The 22,055-nt window shown below is 44.3% G+C and overlaps 2 protein-coding genes and 1 pseudogene across 3 annotated transcripts; all 3 read left to right on the top strand.

Annotated features, from left to right (window-relative positions):
• Positions 1 to 2,328: 2,328 nt before the first annotated feature.
• On the top strand, positions 2,329 to 11,208 carry LOC130130632 (ubiquitin thioesterase OTUB1-like). 2 transcript variants are annotated; one of them, XM_056300388.1, is made up of 7 exons: positions 2,329 to 2,376; positions 4,042 to 4,106; positions 4,230 to 4,328; positions 5,609 to 5,727; positions 7,047 to 7,131; positions 8,201 to 8,395; positions 10,608 to 11,208. In XM_056300388.1, the coding sequence occupies exons 1-7, from the start codon at positions 2,334 to 2,336 to the stop codon at positions 10,803 to 10,805; spliced, it is 804 nt and encodes a 267-aa protein (XP_056156363.1). In that variant the 5' UTR covers positions 2,329 to 2,333; the 3' UTR covers positions 10,806 to 11,208. The 2 variants fall into 2 exon arrangements, with proteins under 2 accessions (XP_056156363.1, XP_056156364.1); XM_056300389.1 differs by having other exon boundaries at positions 2,334 to 2,376; positions 4,045 to 4,106.
• A 792-nt stretch (positions 11,209 to 12,000) lies between these two features.
• On the top strand, positions 12,001 to 15,071 carry LOC130130841 (citrate synthase-lysine N-methyltransferase CSKMT, mitochondrial-like). The gene is made up of 2 exons (XM_056300686.1): positions 12,001 to 12,093; positions 13,252 to 15,071. Exon 2 carries the CDS (start codon positions 13,269 to 13,271, stop codon positions 13,929 to 13,931), a length of 663 nt encoding a protein of 220 aa, XP_056156661.1. The 5' UTR covers positions 12,001 to 12,093; positions 13,252 to 13,268; the 3' UTR covers positions 13,932 to 15,071.
• Positions 15,072 to 18,154: 3,083 nt separating this feature from the next.
• On the top strand, positions 18,155 to 21,724 carry LOC130130973 (citrate synthase-lysine N-methyltransferase CSKMT, mitochondrial-like; annotated as a pseudogene).
• The last annotated feature ends 331 nt before the right edge of the window (positions 21,725 to 22,055 follow it).

Below are 22,055 nucleotides of genomic sequence, written 5' to 3'. Positions count from 1 at the left end.
GGGAGACACCCTGGACAGGCCGCCGGGCCATCACAGGGCGGGATCGCTATAATTCACTTTTAATAAAAGATACCGGCGTGCATGCAATTCTTGCCATCGCCACTAGAAGCGTGGCGGCGCTATCAGGGAAAAAAACTTTCTGGAAAAAAAACAAAAACAAAACAAAACCCCAAAACAGATTATCTTAGTCCCACTCAGTCTGCGCACCGAATCGCCATTATTAATGTGTGTGTGTGTGATAGACAGGTTTGTTGATACGCGACCCTCGCATTTGATGTTTTAATTGTGTGATGGGCAACTTCAACAGCTGCTGATGAGGACTCAATCCCCTGTAGGCAGGCTGTGGCAGGCTGTTTCTGATTTAATGCTCCTACATTTGTGTGTTTGTAGGCTGGTATGCTATTTGACCCATCCGTGTCTCACTAGTGCCGAGAAACTATGCAGAGTGTACTGTGCCCTGCTTTAGTCGGCCGAATTGTTGCATGCTGTGACGTTTGGCTCTGATACCCGTGTGGAGGTTTGATGCGGGTCATTAACTGATTAGGGTACTGTAGCGAATTCGGGGGACAACGCAACCACAGGAAGTGCCGCGGCCGGGACGCGAACCCGTATCGCCCGCACCGCAGGCGACCTCGCTAACCGCTCGACTAACGGGTCAGAGCCGCCAGCCGGCGGCCCGCGTGTCTTCTTATCCATGCACGTTACAGTATATTATGTTGCTGAAGATGAACGAATGAATGTTGCTGTTGTTGGATTCACGGTTCGCCTCATCCAGACGATACGGAACTACATGGGGGGTGGGGGGTGGGTAGAGGCTAGCTCCCATCGATGCAGAGAACGGAAACGGAGTAGAGAACGGTCAACTGAGCATGCGCGAAATGCCTCTGCCACGCCTCCGCACGCCCCGCGTGGCATCCAGGCGCTAGGATTCTAGGAAGACCCGCCCCTACTCGGCGTCTGATTAGCTAACTTTAACCCTAACCCCGCCCTAACCCTAACCTTAACCTACCCAAACAACGGAGGCGACGAGTACTTGCGCATGCTCAGTTGACCGTTCTCTGCATCGACTGGAACTAGCCTCTACCAGACAACAAAGCCAAGGCCACGTTACACGGGTCAAAATAGATTGCGTTGTTAAGGCTCTTGTTTACATTTTTTACATGCCTTAACAGAGCGCATCCCTAACAAGAAGGCGCCCTCGTCGCAACATACGACGCGGGTGACGTACCTTCACATTCCCTGTACGTCAGATACACAAAGCCAGGAGGCCTACATGCTCCAGCTACTATACACGTTTCTTTGCAGCAAGAGCCACCGTCAGCCCTTTCCCTGAGGCACGCGCAAGCGCCCCCTTGTAAAAAAAAAAAAGCGAGCCCCCCCCCCTTGAAAGCCACGGTTCGACCCAAAGTTGGCACACTGGTGAAACTGGTCGTTGGTTTCGGTCGTTATGCCACTGTGTTGTTTCTAAGGGTGGGGACACCTGCAGTCAGCCGAGACTGAAGAGGTCACTTAGATCAGTGGTTCTCAACCTTTTTGGGGTCCTGGACCCCCTGCGTATTTTTGATCTACCCTGAGGACCCCTCCACCTGATCTTGGGGGAGGGGGGTTGCAATTTGTAGAAACAGTAGAAACTGCATTTTAAATCGCATTATAGCATTTATTCACTCTTTGGGGTAAAAATAAGAGCTTTCAGTTGTAACTTAGATTTAGTTAACAAAACAGAATTCTTATGCAGTAACTTTCAGATATATGTAACAAAACAGAATATGTATTCAGTAACTTTCAGATATATGTAACAACAGAATTTTTATGCAGTAACTTTTAACAATGCAAACGGGAGCGAGATCTCTTATTAAAATACAATAGATTACACTTGTGAAACAGATGTAATTAGAGAAAAAAGTCCTGTTAGCCTTTATAGTTTAGGTAGATAAAGGTCTCAGTCACATTTGAGCAAAATAATCCTATTTCTATAAATGTCATAGGATCTCTTTTTTAACGATATTTTATTTTCACGGACCCCTTGCAATTACACCACGGACCACTAGGGGTCCGCGGACCCCCGGTTCAGAAACACTGACTTAGATGAGTGATGACACGTTTCTGTGCTGATGAACTGCTTCAACTTTCTGTGACTTTTTAAAAAAATTTTTTTTACATTTTTTAATCCGATCCGTACTCCGGAGCAGACGGTGGCGGTAATGAGCCATAAAGTTGGACGCCAACCGCCTTTAAATGAAAAGATGGGGGGGGGGGGGGAGTGGCGTTAACGTAACCCGGAAACTCTTGACAAGAGGTCAGAACGAAGGCGGAAATGGTATTGTACAACTAAGATGGCGGAGGAGCAACAAGAATCGTCGCAGGGAGAGATGGAGGGTGAGGGAAACCTTGACACCGGCGACAGTTAAACCGCTGACACCGGCGTCGTTCTCGCAAGACAAAGCCGGAGTCACCGGCTCGGCATGTCAGCGTTGTGACGGCCTCCGCTCTTGTTTATAAACCGAAGCCCCCCTTTACAGCGACGAGGAGGAGGAGGGGGGGGGGAGCAAGAGGCCACGAAGCCAACCGACGTAAAACAAAGAACGTGAACGTCCACGGCCGTTGACGTTCGGGATGTCCTTTTGTCGGTTCGGCCGGTGACTCGGGGCGCTACCGCGGCGTCCCGCTTTCGGAGCCGGTGTTCCGACGATTTGTGCTGCCTCGTTGAAAAACGCAACCGTAGCGCGAAGTCTAACCCTAACCTCCCCTAGCCATGCGCAGAACCGCTCAGTGGCACCTCTAAATAGGTGGCACATATCGGCACAACACCAGCCCCGGCTCCGCGTTTCCCGTTCGTCTCCGCGTGCCCCCGCACAGGCTGGAAGCGTTTAGATTTGGTAACAGAAAAAGGGTTTATTTAAGGGTTGACACCTCGTTTGCATTCAAAGCCAACTTGTTGGCATAGTGTCGGTTTTGGTTTGGAGTCGGCTGCGGGTTCGGTCGGTGATCTGAAGCGCTAGTTGATACGGGAAATCGCGCTAAATAAGACTTTTAACACGAGAACGACATCTATCGCGATATATCGGCTTCCATACGCGAACACACCATTTTACAGAATCCGTCCGAACTTCATCACATTGACATTTTTCGTCAATTGTAACATTGTAATCAAATTTCAGATAATAGTCTCTTAACATATTTGATACATCATATTGTGAGAAATTGTGGGTAACTTTCTCATTTACCATGAATTGATCACGATATAACAATATCAGAATTTCATCCTGATACAACACAGCTGAAAGAAGATAAACAGTGACATTTGATTGTTACCCATACCTGGACCTAGATACATTGACTTTTGCAGGTGTCATCTGATAACAGTTTAAGTGGACAGGAAACAAACGTGCATGCATTGTGAGAAAAGATTTGTACGAGTAACTGGCTTACTAGCCAGTTTCTAACAGCGCATGAGCACATAGTTAACATTTATTAGAAGGCAGCTAATGCCATTTCCTTCTCACAACTCATTTTTAGATAACGATCTAGCCAAATATTCTTATTTTCTATTGCAAATCGGGCCATCAGTGATAATGCCATCTCTCAAAGATGGCACGCACCATCATTTGACGTTTAGATAAGGGCAGCCTTAGTCTATAGTTATTTGAAGAAAATTGTAAATGTTTGAATGTGAAGACAGTGTCAGAATTACATTGGTGCAATAGAAGAGTTAGTTAATCCCTAATCACAGTTAAGGTGGACTCCTGTTCAATTATTGGGAGTTAAAATGTGGCATCGTTGAGTGCTGTAATAATTTGACTACACGGTATATAAATTTTAGGGTTAAGATTGCAATTTCTGATGATATTGTTGCAGGTAGTAAATATTGCCATTACAAGGCATTTATAGCATCTAAAATATTAACAAATGGTGGAAATCCCTATAACTTTATCACAAATGTGGTCAATCAATGTCCCATTTAAATATATACTCCAGAGACCCGGAGATAAAAAATATTAGATTTCTTTTCCAGTGTACTTTCTTTTTTACTTTTTCCTGTAGCAGGAGTGAACTGCCTTGCATATGATGAGGCCATTATTGCTCAACAGGACAGAATTCAACAAGAGGTGAGGAATGACAATATAGCGTCGATGGCAACTTTTATTTTAGCTGATTTTGTTGATGAAGTTCATATAATCGTGTAACACCTTTAATATTTATTTTTTGCACGTGTTTGTGTGCCTGTCCAGATTGCTACCAGCAACCCTTTAGTTTCGGAAAGACAGGACCTATCAGTGCTGCAGAAAGAGTATGCGGAGGATGACACCATTTATCAGCTCAAGATTGAGGTCAGTCGAAACCATTGTTAAAAATAGGGAGGCACAGTAAATTCTTCATTCTCATGTGTTGAAAATGTTTCCACAATAAATAATCCCTCAGTTGGATGAAATTGGAAAGTTTAAGTTGCTTTAGAACGACCTGGTATCACAAGAGCTCCTAACATTGCTTTTCATTTTGAGATTAGGGCATTATTTGTTTATCTAAAAGTGAGAGTGATGATCTCTACCAGGTCTTCTGTAGTGGAGACCAGTCTCTCAGGACTGGTCCTAGATCAATGTGTATATGGACTTTTTTTTTTCCCCCAGTCTGGCATGTCATTTATTTATTTAAATTCAGTGTCTTCTTGATCTTGATCACTGCCATGTCTTTCTTTGTACTTGTTTTTCATTTTTTATTTTATTTTTTGCAAAAAATTGACATTCATTTAAGAAAATAATCATTTGACAAGAAACTATTTGAATTAAAATGCATAATATTCAGGGACTTCCTGTGAGTGTCATGCTGTGGTCTTGACATGGTTTGTTTTGATCATGTTGCAGTGATTTTTTTTTTTATACAAGTCCTTTCTTTTGTATCAGTTGCACTTAGCCTTTTGTTATCCCTAAGCAGGTTAGAAAATTCGAAGACACTTTGACGCTGTGTGCTTACCGACCTCACATTTCGTATGCAGTTTGCAGTGCAGATGCCTAATGGAGATTAGGCCAATATAACATGTTTGATTTAGATCCCAAATCTCTTTTGGTTATGTGCCACAAGAGTAGGATTCTCATGTTTTGGCACTAACTCATTCCTTGATTTCTTGTCAACGTAACTAGTTCTTGTGAAAGTCTTCTCTGATGGAGTTGACATCACAGGAATGGAGAGGATGTGTTTTGATGACATCGCCAGTTTCAGATACCGATTTAGATAGTGGCATGAACACACCCCGATTATAGGCTATGCAGTAGATAAATGGCAAAGCTATTCAAAGCTCAGTGAATATAGAAAGCTTGACAAATATCCACTCAAGTAACCAATTTTTTAAAATGTTTTTACAAAATCTTGTGTAAAAACAGAAATGACTGTAAAAGCCTTGTGCACATTTCTCAAGATATCAAATTTACAAAATTGAAGAAAAATATTCAGTTAAGTTATTGTCGCTATCTTGCAGGTCAATTTAGTGTATTGGTTCCATATCTCTGAAAGCTGCAAACAATGTAGTTTGTTTATCTAACTGTAGGTAATATTGACAGGTTTCCCTTTTTTCCCCCGGTCACATTCTCTGCATATTTTACTTTGTGTTGATCAGGACCTACATAAAAAATACTCCTACATTCGTAAGACACGGCCAGATGGGAACTGTTTCTACAGAGCCTTTGGCTTCTCACATCTTGAGTCTCTCCTGGATGACAGCAAAGAACTTAAAAGGTGAGATTGATGTTCTCTGTCAGGTCTTCTGTAGTGGCGGTCAGTCTCTCAGGACTGGCCCCTGATCGATGTTAATATGGTCTTTTACTTTTCTAAAGTCTGGCATTTTATTTATTTATTTTTTATTCAGTCTTGTCTTGATCTTGATCAATGCAATGTCTTTTTCTGTCTACTTACACATTTTTTGCTCAAATTTGACATTCATTTAAGGAAATAATTACTTGACAACAAACTACTTGAATGAAAATGCATAATATTCAGGGATTTCCTGTGATTGAAACGCTGTGGTCTTGATATGGTTTGTTTTGATCATGTTGTCATGAACTTTTTTATATATATATATATACAAGTTGTGCATTCTGTCTTACTTGGCCTTTTGTTATCCCTGAGGAGGATTGACATTTGAAGACACTTGTCTGGGTACTGTGCAGGGTTTTTCCTGGCTCAAATCAAGGCGAATGTGGTACCATCCTTATCTTGCACACACACGTGCATGTGTACCGTGCCTTCAACTGGCTCAAGCAAACACTTTCTTTTAAAAGCAACATATTTTAGGAGTTCTAATAATTTTATGATTGAGGAAAATGACAATTATCATATTAAAGCGTATTCTATGTTTTTTAAAAATGAAGGTGCCCTGTTCAATGTTAAATTAAATACAACAAATGCTCATGTGTTAATTTACTCACTTAACAGCAAAGTTGTTTAAAATTAAATCAAATATAAGCTATTGTTTTCATTTAAAGTTCACATGGGCCCTCCTGCAGTGTAGTTGAACATGAATATAACATAAAAGCCTTTGCTTTAATTTACACTTTTCACAACTGGAAACTTTTGGAAAATTGCAGCTTTTTTCCTCTTTGGCAGTTTTTTTTTTCCTTAAATTTATTTCTGATTTTTCCCTTTTTCTCCCAATTTAGTGGCCAGTCTATCCCTATTTTAGTTCAAACACCACCCTCGTACTGCATGCGTTCGCCAACTGCATCTCTCCGGCCGGCAGTCTCAAAGGAGATGCCTCGCCACTTTCATGACAAGGCGAATCCAGGCCTGCCTCTTTGGCAGTTTTGGCAGCGCCTTTGCACTGTGCTGATTACAATACAGCGTCACCACATTGGCGACAGCGTAATGCCACAATTGCAGTTAAAAATGATAAATCCACCGACTGCAGCGCTCGTTAGAAAACAGTGTTTTTCATTAAGACACTCGTTGCGAGCTGGAGGCAGGATAGAATTTAACGGAGGCGGCGGCCTCCTAATTCTCTTATGTAGGAAAAACCCTGCTGTGTGCATACCGACCTCACGTTTCAAATGTATTCTCAGGTTCAAAGCTGTAGCAGCTAAAAGCAAACTGGACCTGGTCAACGAGGGTTTCACTGAGTTTACCATTGAGGACTTCCACAATACCGTGAGTTTCCTGCCTGGTGAACAAGGTTTGACTGTTTCCACTTGCACAGATATAGCAGCAAAGCTCTTCATTGGCCCCGCTGCAGTGGAATTGTGGGGAATTAACTGGCACAAAGAATTTTAACCGATTAATCCTATTATTTATATGGGTAATTTCAAATAAAACTGGGTCAGAACTCTAGTCAGTTATATCTTAAATCCAACACGAGAGTGCTGTACGCACATGATAGCCATTCTCCGAGAGCCTCCATTGTCAGTGGCTGAGAATGAAGCGACAACATTGTACGTTTTTAAGATGTGGAAATGGCCTGCTTAGTTGCTTAACGTGTGCCTTTTTAAAACTGTTCAGCCAATACTGATTGCCCGTTTTATATAAGCGTACTTGAATAAGTGGTCACTTTTTTTATTTCTTTTTTGTTACAGCATTTTTTTTGCTGTTACATTTACTTAAACTTCTGTGCCAGAAAGGGAATTCTTATGTCCTAATCTTTGTTGACAGTCCATATTCTAATATAGCCTCTGTAATTGAAAAGAAAATATCACTAATTGGTATTTTCAGATGGTTCATAGACTTTTATTTGTTCATAGTGGATTTACAACTTTTTGGCTTAGGGTTAATTATTGATTCATTTTGATAGACTATCAGTTAGAAAAATTAGCCAAAATTAGCATTTCTAGTGTTTCTTTTTCCGTGTGTCTTGTGGGTTGGCAAACATTGAGAAATGCTACCCATGGTCTTATTTTTATAAATAAAAACTAAATCATTTTTCCTCTTTCATTGCTGCTGCAAAGGTTTCCAGGAACACTAATTTGAAAGCTTTGTGTAATTTGATAATGGTCATGCAGCATGAGATCCATTATGTGTTGGTTATAGTGCAATGTTATCTCAAAAATAGTGTTTTTAGAATTTTACTCTTTCTCACTGGTTATTCTATCTACTAGGAATAGTCATTTGCCAAAACGCAGGACGTATTTGGGTTGACGGTACAAGTGGGCACTGTGTCGTGGTTAAATTAAAACCAAAGCCAGCAGCAGACGTCCAGTGATATCAGTGATGTTTTCCACTTCAGTTCATGGACCTCATCGAACTGTGTGAGAAGCAGCCGGGCCTCCAGGAGCTGCTGAGCTCCTTCAATGACCAGAACGTGTCAGACTACGTGGTTGTGTACTTGCGGCTGCTCACCTCAGGCTACCTACAGCGAGAGCACAGCTTTTTCCAGCACTTCATAGAAGGAGGACGCTCGGTCAAGGAGTTCTGCCAGCAGGTAGGCTATTTATTCCACTTCAGTGTAGGTTGTGGACCTAAAGAATTGCACAGCTGAAGATTTGTGACCGGTAAATGATTGGTCATAATGTGGCCAAATATGTTGGTGTGTATGGGGTTTCTTGCTAGAAGTGTGTATATTGAACTGAGCTCAAGCTAGGACTGAGGTGTCAGGAAATCATTCGGTTGGAATGCAGATCTGGGCAGAAGCCTACTGGTTGCCTATTGTGCCAGTAAACAAAAGGTTTCTAGTGCCTTGACTCTGGAATCATCTGTAATGAAAGTGTACATATGACCATTCTTCCCACCCTGTGTAACTTGGCGTCAGTATACCTTTAATGTCAGAATGACCGGGATTTCACTCCTACCTAAAACCACCATGGGCGGTCAAAATTGTTTGCCAGTTTTTAAGCTCTGTATTCTGTCAAGATAAATACACAATTAAGATATTAATGCATTGCATATGTGTTAGTATGTCTGTTAGGAAACGACTGAAACCAAAATTAACATTTTAACAATTATAATACCGTTTTTCAAACAATTTAAGATGGCTGCAGTCCAACGCCTGTAAATACGGCAATGCCTCGGTGGTAGTCATGGTGCATCTGTAACGGCAGCTGTAGCCAGACATCTTGGAAATAATCAGAAATCAAGTGTAGACTATTTCTCTGCACCGGAGAACGCTAGTGTGTTTGTAGGACCGAGCAACGAGCCTCCCGAAGGAAATGACGTGACCAGCACACGTCATAAACAGTGACAGGATGTTCACGATCACGCGCAAATTACATGCGGTCGTTTTGTCATGGTCGTTTTAGGTAGAGCTTATCGTAACTTTTTTGTGTGCAATTGATCTCAAACTCCTTTTAATGCAAATACATGCAATTTTAGGAGCATTCAGTGAGCGGCAGGTCTGTAGCTCCCCCCTCCCCCAAAAGTTACAAAACTTTGAAAATCCAGAACAGTCAAAATGACCGCCTTGTTTGTTCTAGTGTTAAACAAGGCAAGTCAGCCCCCAGCTTAATAAAACAGACCCGATCATAGGATAATGTTCGAAAGTGGGATGTTCTGGGACACTCTGAAGTAGATGTGCTATAACACAGGAATTAGAGTGTTGCTGACAGAGTACGCTTGTACTCAGTCAGCCTCGGTAGTGTAAAAAAAAGCTTCGATTAAAAAAAGAAAGCGTTCTTGGACAGTTCGGTGTTGTCCTTCAAATGCAACTAAGGGACCAACCTTCGGCCGAGCGTAGTCTAGATACATTTCAGACTTCCTCACCCGCTCACGACCCTATAAACACCAAATAAAATGAAAGCAGCATGGTGGTTGACTTTTTTCGCCTGCCCTGGTGGCAGCGGTAAAGTTGTTCACAATGGCTACCGCCTCACAAGAGCACGCGCTGCCACCAGTGTTGAGCAAGTTGAACATTTGCCTCCTGGCGCAGTGGTAAATGAAGCCTCCTAGTCAGGTAGTGCTGTGTAACAAGATACCCTGTTTTGAAAGGAACAGGACACACATACACCAACGAAGATGGACTTAAAAAGCTGACCTATTTTGCCATGATCACTTGATAACTGATTTACTTTTCTAACTTTTGATTTATAATTGAACAACTACTGTTGTGGAGAAAATTTAAACAGATGGAGAGAAAGTAAGGAATGATTCAATGATAAAAAATGAACAAATCTGTGTCATTGCATCACCAGGGTTGGATTACGTCACCGTGCCAGAGCCCACTTGGGTTTTGCTTTTGCGGTTCTGCCTCCTTCCTCGCTGCTAAGGTTGGAGGCAGAAGGAGCATCGCACTTGGCGGCCTGTTCTCCGGTTGTTGGGTTTGGTTTAGATGCTCAGCTTTAAGGGCTCCTTGCGATCTCTCGGTACAGGGTGAAGCGCCACATTAACTGCGCTTTTATAATTTCAGACCCCAAATTCTTGAATAGCCTCCTCATCCCTTTCAAAGCCACTCTATAGTGTTGACTTATGTCCTCCCTGAAAACACACTTTAACTCTTTCTCCTTTTAACCTCCTTGACTCAATGCTTTTTGTACTCTTTTGAAAGAAAAAAAAAGAGTCTGCTTTTATTAAAAAAAATTAAATTTCTTTTAAATTGCACTGTTCTTTGGTCCACTTTAACGGTTTAGAAACACACATCATTTGATAAATTGACTTGTCTTGACGTGCTGTTGCTGTCTCCTACTTGTGTTTCCCCCCCCAAGGAGGTGGAGCCCATGTCAAAAGAGAGTGACCACATCCACATCATCGCTTTAGCCCAGGCTTTGAACGTGTCCATCCTGGTGGAGTACATGGACAGAGGCGAGGGGGGAGCCATCAATCACCATGTCTTCCCCGAGGGCAGCGAGCCACGCATCTTCCTCCTCTACAGACCCGGCCACTACGACATCTTGTACAAATAACGGCCCCACCCCTGTGTCTACGGCCCCACCTCAGCCTCCACCCCACTGCAGGCGACAGCAGTTTTAGGGTAAAAAAAAAAAAAAAAAAAACGCATCAGCAGCCACACCGGTGATGCAGACATCTGTGTACTAAGGTTACACTCTTGTATTCAAGGGGGGGGGAAAGAAATCAGAATACATAACCTCCCCCACTGCCCCGCTCCCTCACTCCAAGTTTTTCCCCCAATCATCACAGAATGGTTAATTGAAAAGAGAGTCTCTGGAAAAATAGAAGTTACTCCAAGCATTTAGAGTTGTACAGGTTTTTTTTTTTCTTTTGTGGTTGTAAATGTTATCTACTTGCTTTTGTTTGATTCTTTTCCTTTGTTACACTGCGTTTCATTGAGTTTTATTAAAGGGATTTACATCGTATTTTGTGTGTCAGTTGCCTGTTTTATGTAGTCCTCGCAAGACGAATACCGTGATGGCAAATGGAGGCCTTGACGACTTACCGTTAAGATGAGTCAGTTTTAGAGTCGGAGTCGAGTTTTGTGGGTCGAATGTGGTCACGTACAAGGAATCTAGTCTTGAAAACAACCTCACGCTCTCTTCATTCACACTCGCCTTGCCGTGTGCGTATTTATACTTTATGTGAACGCACCAAAGTCAAAGCATAAAAAATCAAATGAGTTAGTGCAGCTTCAAGCACGGGCCAGGGCAGAGATGTAACCCAATAGGTGTGTTATTATGAGTGGGCTGTGGTAAGACGAGTTACCGTGAGGCATGAGGCAGGTAATATTGCACGGCAGTAAATATTTCACAGATCCTGTTACGCGGATTATTGCACAAGTGGGTCGTTACACCTCTCAGGTGCTGGGGTGCAACAGCAGGATGTAAGTGTAAATGGCATGGTGTCAAACTGAAGGTGCAAAAAGATGTCGCCCTTTTTGGAAAATCACTGAAATCGGTGTTGAAAAGCCACTCTGGATTTGGTGCCATTTTGATGTTCGCGTATTTGAACCATAGACTATAAAGAAGAAGAAGAAGAAGAAGATTTGAACCTCGCTTTGCAGTGCGCGCAGTCGCCGCGGTGGGCAAGCGATGCAGTAACCGATACGATCCAGCAGGGGTCAGCAGGGAGCCGCCAAACACGGAAGTAGCGTACGCGCGTTATGTGCGGAAGGAGGCTGCGGTTCAAGCGAACTCGACGCAGAAATGACGTTGCTCTCCGTCACACGAACCGGGTCGCGCAGGAGGTTAGGGACCCTGTTTGGCACGGTGTTGGCAAGACGTCACTCCTCCCTCACAAGTACGTTTGGACCTTTGTTGAGTAAAACGCTTTAACTGAGCGGCGCTAACATGGTGGCGCTGTCAGCCTGGTAACGCAGGGCGGATGCTAGCTAGCATCTGCTAACGAGGACCGCTGCAAGGCAAGAGGCAGAGCACAACTTCACGCGCAGCAGCCAGATTGACTCAGATGAACGAAATATGCTAATTAATTAACCCGTCTGTTGTGTGCGGGTCAAAAAAAATGGCCCATAATGATCTTTTTTTTCAACCTGAAATGTGACGACTCTCCCCAGAGTGACACCCCAGCATTAGAAAAGTGAAACGCTTGTTTTTGTTCATATTTCCATGACAGCTGCACACCACTAGGGGACTAAGACCAAAACTACTTTCTGCACATTTCTGCTACTTTCTTAGGCTTTACAAGTGCTATCTCTTGCAAAAAAAGTTAATTTTTACACCTATGCAGTGCCTTAAGTAATAATAACAATAATAATAATAATAATAATAATAAACCTCTACTTTAGTAAAGAAAACAAGTGTGACAGGTGTGGTGTAACGAAAAAGAGTGGTGTCCACTGACTAAATGCAGTCTTTCTGCACTGTGAAGAGGGCAAACCCAGATAATCACAAAGTTTGTGATGGATGACAGGTTGTTTCTACGTGCAAAATGGATTTGTGGTTTAAAATTAATGAACAATTAATTAATTGAGTTGCTTTAATTTAGAGGTTTCATGAAATCGGGTCATAAATGACCCTGAAGACAAGGGCAGTATACAGAATGTGTGGACAACACAAACTAATGATATTGTACTAATGTACTATTCTACTAATGTACTCATAATATGCTGCTAATATACTAATACAATGATACTGTGCTATGAAGCTTTGCTAATACTATTATACAAGGTAATCACACTCATTTCTATGGAAATGAAAAGGACACAAATATACAACAAAAACAGCAACAATTTGTGTTGTTATCTGTTCACTGTCATTTAGCAATCCCACACATACACAGATATGTTTAGGGATCTCGTAGTGTGAAGGGCAGACCTCAACCGTCGCACTAATGGTAGCCTGTCCACATAGCAGCCTTAAATGAAGTCTTGGCCATCAGTTTGAGAGAGGGGTATTTTGTAAACACTTACACATCAACACTTTTACTTTTTGCACCTAGATGAACTAATTGAAAACATGGACAAGAAAGCCACCTGGGATCGATTCTACACCGAAAACAGCAGCCGGATGCCCGAATTTGAGAACTTCGAGTGGTTCTTTGGGTTCAACTCGGTCCAGGATTTTATCATGCCGTTTCTACGCTCCAGGTCCAGTTCAGACACCTTGGTCCGAGTCCTGGATATGGGCTGTGGTACCTCCGCCTTTGGACCATCCATATACAGGCACTCTCCCTTCCCTGTCCGGGTAACGTGTGCAGATATCTCCCCTGTGGCAGTGCAACTGATGCAGGAGAGTATCCGAGCCAAAGCCGCAGCACCTCAAAACCCTTCTTCCCAGCTCGAGGTTTTGGAACTGGATTGCACCGAGCTCTGTGGGTACTTTGGGTCTAATAGCGTGGACCTTATCGTGGACAAGGGTACGACAGATGCCTTGTTGAGGTCAAGGGAAGGGCAAGGAAAGGCCAGCCAAGTGCTGAAGCAATGTCTGAGGGTGCTGCGAAGCGATGGTTCTCTTCTCCAGTTCTCTGATGAAGACCCCGACGCCAGGCTGCTGTGGCTGGAGAGTGAAGGACGGGAGCCCGGGGTCACGGCAGCAGATGTGGGCGTACATGAGATCGGGGAGATGCGGGGAATGCATTATTACTGCTACCAAGTCACACCTCGTCCTGTCTTACATTGATTACTGTGCTGCCTGCTAACTGTTGTGGCTCCTGGCGAGCTGTCAATGTGACACGAATGTAAAGAAAAGATTTCATCTGCACTTCACTGCACTCAATGAAACCATCCATCCATCCATCCATCCATTATCCAAACCGCTTATCCTGCTCTCAGGGTCGCGGGGATGCTGGAGCCTATCCCAGCAGTCATTGGGCGGCAGGCGGGGAGGCACCCTGGACAGGCCGCCAGGCCACCACAGGGCTCAAAGAAAGCAGTTTTAACCTTTCATTAGTGTGAACTGACCATTTACAGATCTGTAATGCTGACTAAACTTCCCATTAAAATAGATTAACAAAGTGATGAGCACGGTTACAGGTTCGACTATGTCTCTCAGATACATAGTTTAGGTATTTATACACATGTTTTTCATTCAGCCATTGATACATTGTTCATTATTACAGTTTTTCCATTACCAGTGGAGCGCTTTTCCAAAACCTGATTTGGAAAGTGTAGCATATATAAAGTTATTTTTATTATCAGTGGATGTGACAGATGAGTTTTTAACTTTTATCCACACGTGTGTTAAAATTGACGCTATTCTAGTATTTTAGGTATCTCAGGCTGCTTCTCATTCGGGACCAGTAAGGCCTCTAGTACAACATGACGTAGCCAGCAGAGTTTATCTTGCCATATATGGGAACTAAACTGACACGAGACAGGTGACTCCATGCAATCTCTTCCAACATCATGTATCATCAAGTCCACAGACAGCACAACAACAGCAAGCACACAGTATTATATAGACACGCAATGTCTGCAGAGGTTATGGCTGCATTACTGACGTCAGAATCAACTTTTATTGGCCAAGTGTGCTTATGCATACGAGGAATGTGACTCCAGTTTACAGCAGCTTCTAGCACCTACATATAACACTAAAAAAAAGCAACAAAAAAGAAAAGAAATGAATGGAATAATACAGAGAATACTGGAGTAGAGTATGTATGCACAAACTATGTCACAACTATACAGAGTTTTGTGATGGCTGAATAATTTATAACTTATGCTTATATATTATATACTTATATACTAAAATATAAACTATATATTTATCTATTCTATAATTGTATACTATTTTATTTATTTATGTTATAACAATAAAAGGAATAATTTGCAACGAGCGTACAGCAGTTGTATGTGTATCAGAGGAGGTTTCTAGAAGACAACAGGTGAAGCAGCGCTTTGCCAAAAAACAAAAAACGTAACACACATCACATAAAACATATTTTTTAGATGCCAACGTGTCATTAGAATGACGTCATTCCTCTATGAATTAAAAAAATGTGTCGTAGGTATTGTGCACCACAGCGCCCTCTTCAGATGACACAGGGCAGTGTTCTGTTTCGCCAATATAAATCAATGTAAGTTGAAATAGTACCTTACACGTTGTTGATTGGACAGTTATGGTTTATGACGCGTTTTAATGCCCGCCCATTGAAGCAGTGCTTCACCCAGTCTTTCCTCGACCTGAAAATGATTGACACCCGTCTAACTAATCAGAGAACACCAGTTCAGCCTTTCCGATCCTTGTTCTCCAATCGTCGTCGTACCGTTTGGTATTCGAAGCGCGGTGAAAGACAAGATAAGAAAGATAAGAGAAAGAGAGTAGCAGGGTTGGGCATTCCGAAATTCCGATCCCAAAGGAATCGTTAAGAAATTCACATTTCGATTCTGCCTATCGGTTCCTAAATACATTTCGCTCGCGCTAAGGGCGTGATTTGTTTTCCTACCCGTTTTCAGGGAACTCTGCCTCTGATTGGCTAGTACTCGTTGCTTCCGTTGGTTAGGTTGGTTAAGGTTAGGGTTAGCCAATCATAGATAGAGCAGGGGCGGGTCTTCCCGGAATCCAGGTGGGGGAAAAACAACAACAACGCCACCGAAAACGGGTACGAAAAAAAAATCACGCCGCTAAACTATTGGTAGAGGCTAGTCCCCATCGATTCAGAGGACGGAAACGGAGTAGAGAACAGTCAACTGAGCATGCGCGAAATGCCTCCACCGCGCCTCCGCACGCCCCGCGTGGCATCCAGGCGCTAGGATTCTAGGAAGACCCGCCCCTACTCGGCGTCTGATTAGCTAACTTTAACCCTAACCCCGCCCTAACCCTAACCTACCCAAACAACGGAAGCGACGAGTACGTGCGCATGCTCAGTTGACCGTTCTCTGCATCGACTAGCCTCTACCCTAATTATAGAGTCAGTGTCCCGCGGTGGCGGCGTGCAGCTTCCGTAGTTTCCGCCTCCGCAAGTGAAAAGTGCGCCATCGTGGACCAACCAGCGCAAGCGGCGGGCGGAAGTGAATGAAGGGTGGGCGCAGTGCGCCGCCTGTGGCTAAATGACTTGGTACAAGGGAGGACGCACAGCAAACATGGGCCACACACCTTCGGCCACACGGTGTACAGACGAACCAGTGTGCCGTGTCGGACGCGCTGCGCCGGTCTCCGTCTCCTGCCCCGGCGTCCTCTTCATTCAGCCGCCCTGAGCACACAGCCAGCGGCGCCTCGTCGCAGCGGGTAGGTGAACGTTCATAACGTTTGTCTTATTAACAACAGCGGGACGGCGAACAACGTATTGTAACGTGCGTGGATAAGAAGACTCGCTGGCCGCTGGCTGGCGGGTCTGACCCTTTAGTCGAGCGGTTAGCGATGCCTCCTGCGGTGCGGGCGATACGGGTTCGCGTCCCGGCCGCGGCAGTTCCTGTGGTTGCGGTGTCCCCCGGATTCGCTACCAGTATACATGTGAACTGTGTGCAGATACTGAAATGTGTGTTTCCCTGTGCTGGACGCTCGCGTATACAGCCCGAGAAGGCGGATGTGCTCACTGCCCCAGACAAGAACCGTTTCTAATGTAACACCTGGTAGTCCTTGTGGACCAGGGTTCGACTGTGTCGTTATGTCGTCATCTTCACGTATGAAGACAAGTTGTTGTAAGTGTAAATATAAGAATGAGACATCCACACGAGTGATCCGTTCTTAAAACGGAATGGCTTGTATAGTTTTAAAAATAAAAAATAAAAATGTCCTCTGTGAAAGAAGCACGTGACCTGCTTTGACCCCGCCCCTCAAAGAACCGGAGTGGAGAATCGTTAAGAACCGGAATCGAGAATCGTTAAGAACCAGAATCGGAATCAGAATCATTAAAATCCAAACGAGGCCCAGCGCTAGAGATTATCTTGGGATACATTAGTGATTACTGTAGTAGTTTTTGGTGGTTCTATTGTAAATATTATAATATACTAGAAGAACCCCGCTACAATGTAGCGGTTTGGTTATCCACCCGTCTAAATCTCCCTCCTCTTCATCCTGCCGGCTAACCGCCCCCCCCCCCACTCCAACTCCCTCCCCCCAAATGCTCAGAATCATCTGAAATGCCGAGAAACGCGGTTTTTAGCCATTTTTAGAAAAATGCATATTTTGCATAATTAAGTCCCAGAAATTTTTTTATATAGGTGAAAAAAATCAAAGATGCTCAGAATCATCTGAAATGCTGAGAAAAGTGGTTTTTTAAGCCATTTTTAGAAAAATGCATATTTTCCATATTTATGCATAATTATGCATAATTTTGATTTTCTGGGATTTTTTTCCCTTACTCTCTGAGACAATACCTACCACCTCCAAAAAGAATTAGGATCATAAGTGCTTTAGTTTTCGGTCCCGCTATCTACACTAACACCACACACACACACTAACTAACACGCACACACACACACACACGTTACGAAAATATATGAGTAGATCAATTAATCCGTCCAGATCTGTATTGTTCAACTTTATTCTTCATCTTTATATTTGCATTTTTGATCCTGACCTCGTGTAGTAGCCCTGTACTACAGGCCAAGTTGTTCTAACTTAGTTAGCTAGCTGCTAGCTTAGCTAGCTCCTGTCCTGTCTTCCGCAATTTTTGCAAATTACGATGGATGCAGACATCGTGGACCGGATCCTACGGGAATCTTTTCCCACTTTCTCCTATGAGGAAAAACTAGGAGTGAAGGCACAGGGGGGAGACCAAAGCCCCCCATTAAGCTGGTGCAGAGAGTGGGCTCGGTAAGTCGGAGTTTTAAGTGTTCTAGGTGTGACAAGGTGGAGTGGCTAACGGGGAGTGTGCTAACAGACCGCTTGTATTGCTGGCCCTTGCGTGATGTGTAAGTGTGCTGCAGCAGGAGATGGGCGTCCATCAAAGTTTGCAAGAGATGGATTTGAGGATCTACGACATGTTGACAGCTCTGTTAAGCTTCATGAAAAACCACAGGAGCGTGTCAGTGCAGCCGTGCAGTCAAGTCTGTCGGGCAATGTGGGGATCGATACTTGCAAAGCATAACGACGCGGTCCGGAAAAACCGTGACATTCTGAGGAGGTTGATTGATTCGGTGTCATTATTGAGTCGTCAGGAGCAGCATTCAGGGGGCATGATGAGAATGTTCAGGAGATAAAAAGTGAGATTGCCACTCCGCCTTTTTTTTGTTTGCCCTTTTTTTGGTTGGGTGGTTGCTTCACCAAAAAATGTGGTCAGCAGCCGCCACTGATGTGTATGTACAGTTGTACATTTATATTGCACATGTGGTTTAAAGAGGTAGTGCACATCATAGATATGTAGGTGAGACTTTTTTTAATTTTTTTTTATTTCAACTGTCCTTTATTTTATCCAAAACAATGGCAGACACAAAAGTCAAGTCTGGTTAGATCTCTGCCAAGGACCTGAAAGAGAAGAAACTGGTAGAGGAGAAAGAAAATGGCAAAGATGCCACCACCAATGGGAAGGGGAGAGAGGAGAATGGCGAGCCAGGGATAGACGAGGAGGATAAAGAGGAAGTGGACGAGAAAGATGATGGAGAAGGTGATGAGGAGGATGAAGACGACGATGATGATGATGTTGAGTGAGGAACGAAATGGGCAGCTGAGGACGATTAGGAGGACGACTTCGAAACCAAGAAGAAGAAAACCGACGATGACGACTGATTCGTTTTCCTGCCCCCATCCTGCTGAACCACTTCCTGATTCTTCACCTTTGACCTTTTCATGTCTGCGGAGAAAGGGCTGCAGGACTGACCTGAGTGGTGTTCTGCACCCTGGAAAAGTGAGACATGTTGACCCGAGGGGGCTGTTTACAAAGTATTATTAGATTAGATTAGATTGTTTTATCAGCCACACGACCAAGGCCGGTGGAATTTTGTTTTTGGTACACTTTACACTCTGCAGCACAATACATACATGGACATAAACAGACACTCCACATACTGTCACGAACAATACAGTTACACAATAACAGAAACGAACATATCACACATGACAATTAGGTGAATGGTGGTATTTATGCCAATTGTGTGTGAGGAGGGGAGTATAGGGAGGGATTCAGAGTCCTGATGGCTTGGGGGGAAAAAACTGTTTGTGAAGCATTTAGTCGTAGTGGACAGTGACCTGTAGCGCCTCCCTGAGGGAAGGAGCTGGAAGAAGTGATGAGCAGGATGTGAGGGGTCGGAGGTGATCTTCTTTGCTCGCTTTACAGTCCGGTTAGTATGTAGAGGTTCAGTTGAGGGGAGTGGGTGTCCTATGATTTTGGATGCCTGGTTGACAATCCGCCGCAGTTTCTTCCGTGTTTCCGTGGCGCCGTACCATACATGATATGTGTCCATTCCTGCACCGTACTGTTAAGTGTTCATGAGAGAGATGGCCTGTGGGAAAAAACTGTTCCTCTGTCTGGTGGTTTTGGTTCACATTGCTCTGTAGAGCTTGTCATACTGAGGGTAGGAGTTCAAACAATCTGTGTCATGGGTGTTGGGGATTGTGTGCTGATTCTGCACGCCTGTTTCCAGACTCTAGTGGTGTACAAGTCCTGCAGGGTGGGTAGGAGAGCATCACATGTCTATGCTGTCGTTTAAAAAAAATCAGGTGTTGGTTTGAGATCGATACGTTTCACATGATAACATCTTCCATTGACTGTCTTTTTGTATAATTGATTTCCAATGGCGAGAAAACGTGTGATTTCAGTGCAAAGCGCGAAATATGTCCACTCTCGTTTTTCTCAGTCTGCGTCATCAAAAAATGTTGGGTTTTTTTTTCATCAGCTGTTTACTGAAGCAGAAGTGGTTAAGTCTTTCTGCACACACATCATGCAATGTGTGTGTGTGTGTGCGCGCGTGTGTTTCTTATGGCATCCACACTCATTAGAATGTGCAAGCTAACTTCAGAGAATACAAGAAGTTTGTGCATAATAAGTCTTTAATATTGGCCCTGTGATGGCCTGTCCAGGGTGTCTCCCCGCCTGTCCCCCAATGACTGCTGGGTATAGGCTCCAGCATCCCCACCACCGTGAGAGCAGGATAAACGGTTCGGCTAATGGATGGATGGAAGTCTTTAATTTCCAACGCTCAGATTGGTTGGAATAATAGTAGCTCTACTTAGTGATCTTTAGATCCGACAAGATGATGTCTCATTTATTTACCCAGAAGAATATTCTGTCAAGTGAGTTTTTCCTCTGAATTCACGTTTGAGCCTTTGTTGCAGGATACGGAACCAGAAATCAGAATCAGGAACAATTTATTTGTCATTTCACTTCATGCACTTGCGTACATGAAGTGAAACCAAATGCCCTTTCCCCCAGCCCACAGCAGTGCAACACAAAGACAAAAACACACCCAAAAACTATAAGAACACACACATCCAAACTAACACACATATATTCAAACTAACACACATATCCAGTCTAACACATATATCCAATCTAACACATATATCCAAACTAAACAAAAAATCACTGTCCAGGAGAATGAACACCAGCCAGGATGACTGTCGGAACTGCTGGTCTGCATGCGCTAGCAGTTAGCTTAGCCTGCCCCGCTTCTGCGTCCTGTCAGACCGCCCTCGGTTTTTTCTGTTTGGGCGCAGCTCCGGTCAGGGCCGTAGTCCTTGGGCCCACCGGATGCAGCAGACCAAACTCCCTGCGCCGATCCAACACCAGCTCTCCCAGCCAGACACCTTTGACACACCTCCCCGCATTGCACATGATGACACTAAAAACACAGTCAGTGCTAGGTGAGGCCGCCGCCAGACCACCTGCGGTGTTGTCGGAACTGCCGGTCTGCATGGGCTAACAGTAAGTTAAGTAATATGCTTCAAGTCTCATTCAGAAACCTTGGGCTGGGTCCTGGATATGGGCTGTGGTACCTCCACCTTTGGACCATCCATATACAGGCACTCTCCCTTCCCTGTCCGGGTAACGTGTGCAGATATCTCCCCTGTGGCAGTGCAGCTGATGCAGGAGAGTATCCGAGCCAAAGCTGCATTGGGTCCGATAGCGTGGACCTTATCGTGGACAAGGGTACGACAGATGCCTTGTTGAGGTCAAGGGAAGGGCGAGGAAAGGCCAGCCAAGTGCTGAAGCAATGTCTGAGGGTGCTGCGAAGCGCCGGTTCTCCGATGAAGACCCCGACGCCAGGCTGCTGTGGCTGGAGAGTGAAGGACGGGAGCCCGGGGTCATGGCAGCAGATGTGGGCGTACATGAGATCGGGGGGATGTGGGGAATGCATTATTACCGCTACCAAGTCGCACCTCGTCCTGTCTTACATTGATTACTGTGCTGTCTGCTAACTGTTGTGGCTCCTGGCGAGCTGTCAATGTGACACGGATGTAAACAAATGATTTCATCTGCACTTCACTGCACTCAGAGAAACCATCCATCCATCCATCCATTATCCAAACCGCTTATCCTGCTCTCAGGGTTGCGGGGATGCTGGAGCCTATCCCAGCAGTCATTGGGTGGCAGGCGGGGAGGCACCCTGGACAGGCCACCAGACCATCACAGGGCCCACACACACACACACATATTCATTCATTCCTAGGGACAATTTAGTATGGCGGATTCAACTGACCTACATGTCTTTGGACTGTGGGAGGAAACCCACGCAGACACAGGGAGAACATGCAAACTCCACACAGACGACAACCCGGGACGACCCACCAAGGTTGGGCTACCCCGGGGGCTCGAACCCAGGACCTTCTTGCTGTGAGGGAACCGCGCTAACCACTGCGTCACCATGTAGCTTATACAATATTATGTTCTTATCAAAAAAAGTAAGGAAATGTGTGTTTGGTAGA

This window comes from Lampris incognitus, chromosome 20 (genome assembly GCF_029633865.1).
Source record: "Lampris incognitus isolate fLamInc1 chromosome 20, fLamInc1.hap2, whole genome shotgun sequence".
NCBI classification, from domain to species: Eukaryota; Metazoa; Chordata; class Actinopteri; order Lampriformes; family Lampridae; genus Lampris; species Lampris incognitus.
Note: the sequence above shows the minus strand (reverse complement) of the source record. Positions and strands in the feature narration are given on the sequence as shown.

Bases quoted from the DNA above. Each gene is read 5' to 3' on its own strand.
- LOC130130632 (XM_056300388.1), top strand. From the start codon at position 2,334: ATGGCGGAGGAGCAACAAGAATCGTCGCAGGGAGAGATGGAGG. The intron at 2,377-4,041 runs GTGAGGGAAACC...TTTTTCCTGTAG, and splicing joins GTCGCAGGGAGAGATGGAGG to CAGGAGTGAACTGCCTTGCA. The intron at 4,329-5,608 runs GTCAGTCGAAAC...TGTGTTGATCAG, and splicing joins TTTATCAGCTCAAGATTGAG to GACCTACATAAAAAATACTC.
- LOC130130841 (XM_056300686.1), top strand. From the start codon at position 13,269: ATGGACAAGAAAGCCACCTGGGATCGATTCTACACCGAAAACAGCAGC.